Source organism: Glossina fuscipes, unplaced genomic scaffold, assembly GCF_014805625.2.
Source record: "Glossina fuscipes isolate IAEA_lab_2018 unplaced genomic scaffold, Yale_Gfus_2 1, whole genome shotgun sequence".
NCBI lineage: Eukaryota > Metazoa > Arthropoda > Insecta > Diptera > Glossinidae > Glossina > Glossina fuscipes.
Window position 1 is genome coordinate 8,852,152 of NW_023998415.1, and position 10,422 is coordinate 8,862,573.

General features: G+C 32.9%; 1 protein-coding gene across 1 annotated transcript in view; it reads left to right on the top strand.

The window, feature by feature from the left end:
- The window catches only part of LOC119632289 (T-box transcription factor TBX6-like), a 19,242-nt gene extending 9,205 nt beyond the window's left edge, over positions 1–10,037 (top strand). Inside the window, exons 3-4 of the mRNA XM_038025121.1 lie at positions 9,048–9,315; positions 9,882–10,037. Of these exons, the coding sequence (XP_037881049.1) occupies positions 9,048–9,315; positions 9,882–10,037 (424 nt within the window). The remainder of the gene's footprint in view (positions 1–9,047; positions 9,316–9,881) is intronic.
- Positions 10,038–10,422: the final 385 nt, after the last annotated feature.

Here is a 10,422-nt window from a genome sequence, read left to right on the forward strand (position 1 = left end):
AAAAAAAAAAAAAAAAAAAAAAAAAAAGCAAAAATATATTACACTTGTTAAAACTTGAGAAATATAACGCTTCCTGGCAATGGGACAGACCGACAAAAACATTCGTATACACGACCGCTCATAAATAACAAAAATAGATTCTTCTTTTATGATTGCATTGACACACTTTTAAAAATGAAATTTTAGATGAGGAAATTAAGCAAAAGGATACTAGCAGACTCAATGACTAATCAAGGAGTGTAACAAACCTATCAAGTGGTATAAGCGGCGACGACAATGCCCTAAGTGCGATCATTAGCGTTAGGCGCCTGTCAAATTGAGAAAATATGCAGGACTGTCGCGTCAAAATTTTTCACACACAATCATCGCTCAGCAACTCACACTCACGATTCGAATTCAAATTTCACACAAACTGACATTGTTGACGTGGGTCATAAATAAAAATGAGAAACATCATTAACTGAAAATTTATTTACTAGCGAGTAAGAAATGCAGTTAGAATTTACAAAAAAAAAAAAAAAAAAAAAAAAACTCTTCTAATGACATTTTACGGCTGCCTTTGCTCTTCGAACTTCCAAAGGGAAAATTTAAAAAATGATGATCATCCTTATGAAAACGTACGTATTTTGGCGGGAACTTAATAAAATTGATTTTGATTCGCGGCATATGACCTTGAAAATGGTATAGCATTTAAAAAAGAAAAAAATTATAAAAATCCGCGGTCGATATTTTTGCATCCTAAGAAACGGATTCGTTCTCTTTTATAAACTCTGTACACTACTATTTGCTACTATCTTGCTACCCACTCATGGTAATGCTTTTGAAATTTGTAGGGAAGTGTTCAAGTTTATGCAAAAATTTAGACCCCGGGTTAAGTTTTTAACAATGTAAAGATGAACAGACTTGACTTTTTAATTCGCTATCGTTAGTTACTATGGACCAAGTTTCATCATAAAACATTCAAAATGAAACCATTTTCTAAAGAGCTTACTATTCATGAGAACGCTTGCATGAAAGGGGATCCACCTATGTGGTTTAAATTTAGTTCACTTCATTTTTATGCCAAATTACTATCATAAAGAAAATTTTCATCATAAAACATTAACAGTTAAGGCTTTTTGGCATGCAAGGGTCTATATATATAGCCTGACAGTCTTCATAGGCGCTGAAATCCAAAAAAGTAGATCTACGTTCTGCAAATAATGGTTGATTTCTTTATCAATTCACGATTATGAATCAATTTTCACCATGAAATATTGAAAATTACACCTTTTTGCCATAGAAAGATCCCTTCTTTTTTTGGAAGAACGGTTATATGAGACGGGGTTCAAAAAATTTCCATAGCCGAACCAAATTTTTCTTAATAATTTAGAATAACGAAGTACTTTTGCACAACGAGTTTTGTCGTAAAATTTTGAAAATTTTTTGGGCCGAAACAGGTCAGTGCACCAAGCTTTACCGAAATATCACTAAAATTTGCGAGATGTAGCTTGAACTCAAAATTTGCATAGACAGACATCAGACAGATAGCTTTCGGCGGTGATGATAAAAGCTGGGTCTATCTTAAGCCATTCTGCGTGTTACATACGTCCGCACAAACTTAATATAGACTGTAACACCAAATGGCGTAGAGTGTAATTAGTTAACACAAATTTCGAGATATTTTCGTGTGAATTTAATTGGCGCCAATTCTTCGCTGCTCTTTGCTATCAACAACATCTTTGCATCTTTAAATGTCTGAACTCATCGCCATCGTCGTCGTAAGAAGTAATTTTTTATCGATGGCCAACGTTTTAGTGAAAATCAGTTTAACAGATTTCACATATGCCATACAAATATTTTCATTTCTGTCCGATTACAGATTGTGCTCACAAAGTCACCGAAAAAATATGATCACTTACATACATGCATACATACATACGAAATCAAATACACACACGCATATATTCAATTTCACACTTCACAATCACACAAGTGATAGCAATCGAATTAAAACATTTATGTAAAACAATGTTTTATCAACTTTTGGTTAATTTTTCATCTTTAGTTCACAATCATTCGCTTTTTTCTTCTTTTTTTTTCACATACCCACATTTGTGTCCACTCATGTAAACAACATCAGCCGCCACCATTCAAGTATCTCATGTTTTATGCATGAATCCCAAAAACGTTATGACTTTTCGTAGTCCAATGTGAACCTGATTTTATTCAACGTAAATAAATCTTCCGTTGCCGATATAACAGTAGTGAGCAAGTGTCTGATTTTTAGCGATTATAAGAATTAAGCGAAAATAAAAATAAAAAAAACCCACATGCACACACACTCTTCCTCTTTTTCAACTAATTTAAATTTTTAATTAACAAATTTGTTGAGAAAATGACAAAACCAACATATCCAATCCATAAATTTTCTAACACTTCAACTTGCATTGCTATGCCGAAAGAGATGAATAACAAAATAGACAAAAAAAAAAAAAAAAAAAAAAAAAAATACAATACAATACAATCAACAAGAGCTCTCATTTCATCTCTGAAATAGCTAAGCATTCTGAGATAAAATTTTGATTTTATTTCTCCTACCTACCTAACTACCTACCTATTACGGGAAGTAGTAGATTTCTTCGTCTTCGTTGACATTGAAACTATTGTACACACTAATGCTCTGTCTTATGTGTACATACAATTTGTGTAACACATACACACATTTGTTAATAATTATATTTTTCTCATTGCAATTTATTTTATTGGCTCTAAATTAGGTCAAGTTGGTTGCAAATATAACTATACAACGCTATCCGATCCTTTTTTTTTTTTCTTCTTTGTCACAAAAAAAAAAAAAAATTGAAATTTTAATTGTTGGCTTCAAAATAGCATCAGATGGGCAAGATGAGGCTTGTTCATCCACCCTACTTGAGTACTTGGTTAGAAAGTTTTTCACAACAATGGAAAAGTTCGGCTGCGTAGCAAGCAATCGAATGAGTTTTCGCCATTTTTTAATTGCAAAATATCAGTCAGAGCATTGTCAACGAAATTGTTCGATCACCATAGTTGAATTTTTGATTGCAAACTTTTGTACAATGATGAAAAAAATTCGACTTGAAGAATTATCGACGGCCTTAGGACATATGTTGACCTCGTAAACCAACCCAAGACTCAATCGCTGGTTTTTATCATTTGTGGCCAAAGAAGGCCGCTAACAACAACTGGCACTTCTCCCATTTCTCCGATTTGTTCGTAACATTCAGATGCATTTTTAACGCTTCGGCAAAGAAAACATAATAAAATTTTAAGTCAATGTATCGGATAATCTTCCCTTATACACCAGTCCCTCTCTAAACACTTATTGTTTTATTTAGTTGTTATGAAATATTTGAATAAACATCGTTTGAAGTAAAACGTAAGCAATTCAAACTTGAAACTTTATTCATTCACTATATTTTCGATTGCAAAAATGGCAAAGCATTCAAGATTACAGTTAATTAGAACAGAAGCGTTATACTACGCACTTAAACAAGAGCTGAGGTCGAAATTTCCCTCAATAATTCAGTACATTGCTTACAGTTGGCAGAAAAATATCTTCAGCGTGTCCTTGAAATAATAAATTCCCCCGTTCACGACAAGCATTGAATATAAAAGTTTTTGTTTTCGAATTTTAATAATAAATTTTCCCTATTGCAAATAAGCAAAAATATTTGGTAAAAAAACTGAAGCTGAAGTACAGTAAGTGTATGTAACACAACTCGCAAAATGGTCTACGGAATTATGACTCTTCTGTTGCGTCAATGTTTTTGGTAAACTAGCTTTTAAGCATTCTATATGTAACGCATTCTCCTAGAAGATTTCTACTCTTTACAATCAACGCTTAACATACACGGTCTCATTAAACATTAATATTAACAGAGATATTCACTGTACAAGAGATTAACATTTAAATAAGCGCAAAAAATGCATGTTTGCTTAAGTAAGAAGCAATTAATATATTATCGTTGTGTGACACTCCAAACGTTCGTATAAATGTGTGCGAAAATTATGTGAATTTTTTAATTTTTTCTCATACAATAATTTCAATATATCCACATATATATGTACATATATGTAGAAATTTCGACACTTAGTAGATTTTTGTCTGTTTTGTCTTTATTTGTTAAATAATTGCCCGGAAGAGATAGTTTTTAAAAGTTTATTGAACGAAAAGAATCGTATTGATTGCAATTATATTAAAATGTGAATGTGAAAGTCATACAAGGCTGGCCCTTGGCTGCCCTAGTTAGTTAAGTAAATCTTGCATACATCTACATCTTACCTGGCAGAGGTCCCGAACGTGGTCTGCTCTAACTTGAACAAAATCAATCTTCTTATCAAAGACCTTATTATTGTGCGCTTTATTACCATAAAAAAAGTTTACCGTTCATGAGTGCGCTTATACAGGTGGAGTCAAAAACGTCGATTTACATAGCCCAAATAATATACAGTTCAAATGTTCTTCGTCGGACCACCAAATATTAAACATTAGACCTTTTTGTTCCCATCTTCTTCTATGCGATGTGAGTGTGTGAGCAGTTAGGTTTTATATAACACTGCTTTTAGGCTCGAACGAAAAGTGAGTCTACCTTAAGTCTACCTGAGTGTTACATAACTCCACACAAATTATTATACCTTATATAAGTGGTCTGGGGTGTAAAAGTAAAGCAACAAATACAAGCGAGGTTAGATAAGAAAGTGCCACAAAATCAGCTTTAACTAGATGTGAAAAAGAGAGAGAGCAGGAGTGAAAAAATTACAAAAAGGCTACAGGGAAGATAGGAAAATAATATTTGAAGTTTGCACTGTACATACATACAAAAAGATTACGTCTTGTAAATATATGATTATTTGTGAGTGTATTTAGGAGTAATATCACCTTGTACGGAGTAATATCAATAAAGTCATCTCTCCAAATTTATATATAAAACAAAATGAAAAGATTTACTAACTGTCTGACTCCACCACCTTATATAACAATTTTATGTTATGAAGAACAAACCAAAGCTATTCGGAAAATATAATTCGAAATTTGCAACAATCAGCCAGATATTCTTTTTTTTTAAGTTTTTTGAAAAAATTCCATCAATTTGAATTTTTTTTTTTTTTTTTTTGGTCAAGTGTAACATCATGGTTTTATAACTTTGTTCAGGAAACTGACTTTTTTTACTTTTAATTGGAGGAGAGGGCTTTAACTTATGGTGTTTGTAAGCAAAACTTAATAAATATAGTGTAGAAATATTTTTCATGGCTATGTAAATAATAATTGTTATCTCCATACTTCGGCAACAAATGTTACATAATCGCAATTAAGGCAATTTTTCAATTCTCGTTTTCGAATGATGATCCTATTCACTTATTTACTTCCAAAATCAAACTATAATCGATCGTAAAATATTGTATAAAAGTTCAAAATTTCATTGAAATGGTCGTCCATCCAATGGCTCGTTTCCAGGCTAACTGAGCTTTATTGCTTAGTTAGTGAATATCAAAGAACTTATCTTGCCTTCTGAACACGTTTGTACCTGAAAATTTTTAAGAATCGTTATTATATTTTTTAATAACAAGAATTACGCATACGCATGAATCCATTAAATCTATTCTCGAGCAGCATAAGTATCTGAAACCTCATGGCGTATACGAAGTTTGTCATTTATATTTCATTTACTTCAAATATCCCAACTATTTTAGAACAATAATAGACGTTCAAAACGCGAATAAGTTGGGATCACAGTACTTACAACTACTGGTTGTACAACGGAATAAGTTATACTCAATTCGGCTAATTGAATCTGAGTATTAATGCAAGTGGGTTTGAATAATCCACAAAGTCAAAGTTTATCAGATTTGAAGATAAAAGTGAACGCTAACACATTATGTCTGGTATGCAAAAGTGTACCAAGGGGGCCACTTATGAATCTAAATCTTGTAAATTGACAAGTCTTATACTGATGCATGGTTGAATTCTTTAATCTAACGTTTCATAACTAGAAAAATCGAATCCACCCTCCTTAAGCGATCGCTGATGTGAAGGCTAAATCTCAGCGGGATAATAGTGACTAACGTTTGGCGTAGGCAAAGGCTTATTTTAAGCAAATGAAAGTTTTTTTATACCTTTGCTTAAATTAAATGTCATTCCATTAATCGAATACTACTACAACTATTTAACCTAAATCACTGTCAGCTACGAGACGTCTCGTAGTAAGAGCTATAAGTTTGGATTGAATAATAAAGTCTTGGCATCCAGAACAAGACGCTGTAGACTTGCTTAGCAGTGAATGAGTTAAAACAGTTAGATCCGCAGTTGAATGCTGTCAACAAAATTAATAGAAGGAATGAAACCAGTGAGTGAGTTCCTTTCATTTTATGCCAAGCAGACGATTTAAACGTCATGCATTACCTTCGATGCGTTAGATATGACTGAAACCATTCTACCAATAGGAAGTAGCAGCAGGAGAGAATGGTCAAATCATAATTTGATTAAAACCTTCGACAGATCGGGGTAAATAACGTGAATTTGGTAAAGATCAACATCAAAAACTTTGTACACATGAAAGATTAGTGAATATGGACCGACTCTAAAAATAAACCTATGTCGGATTTGTTGCGTATGCATTACTGAACTCGTCAAATCTGCTTACTTTTCGAACATCACGAAATTCATATACGGGATATTCAATGTCTTGGCCGTAGCCAACTTCTTTATTTGTCTTTAATAATACCCATACCTGTATATCCTTAGATAACATTTAATATTTTGGGACAATTTAACGATATTGCTTCGTTTGTTGGGTCATTTTAATAGGTTGTCTTTGTAAATGATCCATAAAAATGTAGTATAATAACTAGAGACTGGAATAATGTTGAAAAAAATTTCTTTCGATATTTCGAAAAATTCGACGAGGACTTTAGATCAACCGATCAACATTTTAAGATATCTCAAGTAATATCTTTATGTTTGGTTGCTTCTTCATAATTGCTTATCAAGTGTGAAAGAGAAATTGTTGCATCAAAACTACGCAGATACGGTCTTATGCCTAACATGCGTTTTAGTGGCAAGAGTGCTGCGCAGAAGTCTATCCCATCATATTTAATATATGTATACTTGCTTGCAATGATGCAAACTATGTACCGAAAAGATTAGAAAAATTGTAATGTACTTAACATAGGCACATAACAAGAGCGTACATACACAGTGATATAATGGAAAATTGATTACTCTCTACAAAGCAAAATGCTAAAATAATCTAATATTGAGAATTTTATTAACACTGGAATTACCGCATGAGTCAATTTGACTGATGAGCTGCAAAATAGCGATTATAAGGCATGAATAATTCCAACTGATTTCCTTGCTGACTTTGATATGAAAAGACATTTCAAAATACCTATATAATTAATTCTTACCTAGCGAGTCTAGTTTTCGAGATGGCGACAGCCTATACAAATGTCTATGCAAATGGATCATCTTAAGAGATTGAAATTTCATTTCCAATGTACTCTAATGCACATTAGACAGTTCTTTACCGAATTACCGAAAAAAAAAAAAAAATGGCAAATAAATTTGGGAGTTAAATATAATTTTTTCATTGTGGACATGCATGTTGGAAGACCAATCGCGACTATTTTCGGACCGAAAAGCTAGATGATGCCGGGGAACACTTTAGTAGCAGATTTGTTTGGTTATATGTTCGCGTGATTGAAAGTTAGAAAATAAAATATTTAAAACACTTTCGTTGTTTTCTTTGAGATTGTCTCCGTTTCTAATTAATCGTGGGCGGGTGGTATATGTGGGCAAATCACAAAAGTTTTTTTAAAGTTGGTTTCTTCATCAATCGGGAAATATCTGCGTCAGGTTTCCGCTTCTTATTTCCATTTTTGCAACTATGGAAATTTTACAAAAGTTGTGCGTGAAAGCTGATCCATGTTAGTATAAATGGTGTGTTAACTAGCGTTTTTTTTTTGTGGCAAACCGATACGCGACAATAAGTAATATTTGAAACAAAGTTAATGTAAGTAACAGCAGTTGAAGGCAATTCGATACAATAATCAAACCTAAACGAAGAATGTATTGAATCTGTAAAGTCTCTACGAAACATTCCCAACCATTATAAGCGTATAGTAAATCTGTGTGAGTATACAAAGAAAGAAATGTAGCCGACATATTTAATAGTACAAAAAAATTGATAAAAATTTGAAACCTAATTATTTATTGAAAAAATTATATGAAACAACAATAATTTAATTAAATGTACAAGTTTACCTATCTAAGAGAAGGAAACTATAATAAATATAATAAACTGTGATCGCATATTCAAACGTTTGCTATACGCTTAGGGTTTTGTAAACGAAGTTTTCAGGTTGGCGCCAAAATTTGTGACCACCTGCTGGGCAATAAGACATCCTTGTTAGCATGGCAAACACATTCTACACCAACTCATCAAGAAACATCAAGAAAACCACAAATATTTGTTTTAGAAATGCAAGCATTTTTGTGATATTTTCTTAGGCCAACACATAGCAAGAGAAAAAAATAAATAAATAAACAGAGATAAGCTGTGCGTACGCACACGCATTTTGGATTCAAATTTAGTAACTTTTTGGCAAATTGGCATAGGGATCTTAACATTTATTTATTATAGGTTAAATTAGTTTTATAATTATTCACCCTGCAACAGTCAAATTTCCATACCTAATATCTGAAAATTTTAATACTTCACACTACCTGCGCAGTTGTATACAACGTTCAGAAGATAAATCACTTTTTATTACACCGATCGAGCTTGTCTGTGTGTCTGTCCATCTGACCGTCTGGTTTCCGTTCATGTATTCTTGTTCGATATGTTTTAGCCCCAGGATGACCGCTACTGAAAAGGATTCGGGTCGGACCACTTTTTTAACCATTTCCCATAAAAGCGCCATTTACGAATAGCTCTACTAAGCGAAATTGTGTAGGGTATCTGTATAATGTTTTTGCACATTTTAGTCACATTGAATTTTTTTTTCCTTTTTCTGTTTCTTTTTAGACGTATGTTTCCATCGATGCGCTTGTCGCTATCTGGGCTTGAGGAAGATACTAATTATTGCATATTACTCGAGATGGTACCTATAGGCGATTGTCGTTATAAGTTTTCTGGTTCACAGTGGATACCGGCCGGTGGTGCTGAACCTCAGTCACCTCAACGTATGTACTTACATCCTGACAGTCCGGCCACAGGTTCGCATTGGCAGGCTCAACCGATTCTATTTAATAAAGTCAAATTAACTAACAATACTTTGGATAGTAGTGGCCATGTAAGTTTGTCAATTAATAAAAATATGTTATATTATTTAACAAAAAAAAAAAATAAAAAAAATTTCATTTTAATAAATCCTTTTTGATCTCGTGTCAAGCTATACCGTTTGTAAAACAGAGTAAAATTGATTAAATGTACGTAGAATTTTAAACAACTTAGGAAAATCTTTTAGAGTAAAACCGAATTTTATTAAAAATATAACCGATAAGCCGTAAAGCCGGTCGAGGGACTTTCTTAGGTTTTTCTATTAAAGTACCGTCAAGACATATCCTACGCTTTCACTTTCAAATCCCCAAAACCGCAAAGGGAAGCCCTAGAAGCCCCTATATAGCGTTTCTTTGATCCTCTCTGACAGGTTAATTGGAAATCACCATTTCTACTACTGTATACACATCACCCGTTCTTTGTTTCACATAAATGAAATGATTCGATTTAGTTGATACTTGAAATTTAAATTTGTAAAATTGTAAATGCAAATCATATTTTCGGACAAAACTTTTTACCATACAATTCATATTATCGAAGAAAAAAAATATTTTTGATTTTCATTTTATGCTTTATCAGATTGTCTTGGCCAGCATGCATAAATATCAGCCACGTATTCATGTGATACGGACCGCTGATCTAGCTCAAATACCATGGGCTCCACAACAAGGTTTCGTGTTTCCTGAAACGGAATTTGTAGCGGTAACGGCCTATCAGGTACGTACATACTATTAGAAAATGAGTTTATTTAGATGTGTTCATGACAAAAACAAAAGCAAAAAGAAAAAGAAGCGAAAAGAGAAACAAAATGTCTATAAACAAGTTATTTAAAAACTTCACCAACTCTCTACTTCACGCCATGGGTGTTCTTTTTGTTCATGTGAAAATCGCTCAAGTTTTTCGTTAATTATTTAATTTTTCAAGAGTCATTAAAAAATAAAACACACACGCATATATATATATACGCAAACAAACAAACAAAAAACTCAGCAGATAGGCATCTTAGATATGTCTGATGAATTAGCATGTAACGCCTTTTCGATATCCTTGCAGTAATAATATATCCCAAAATAGTCGGCCGGCATGCAGACATATCTCTGAGAATAGCAAAGTCATTCTG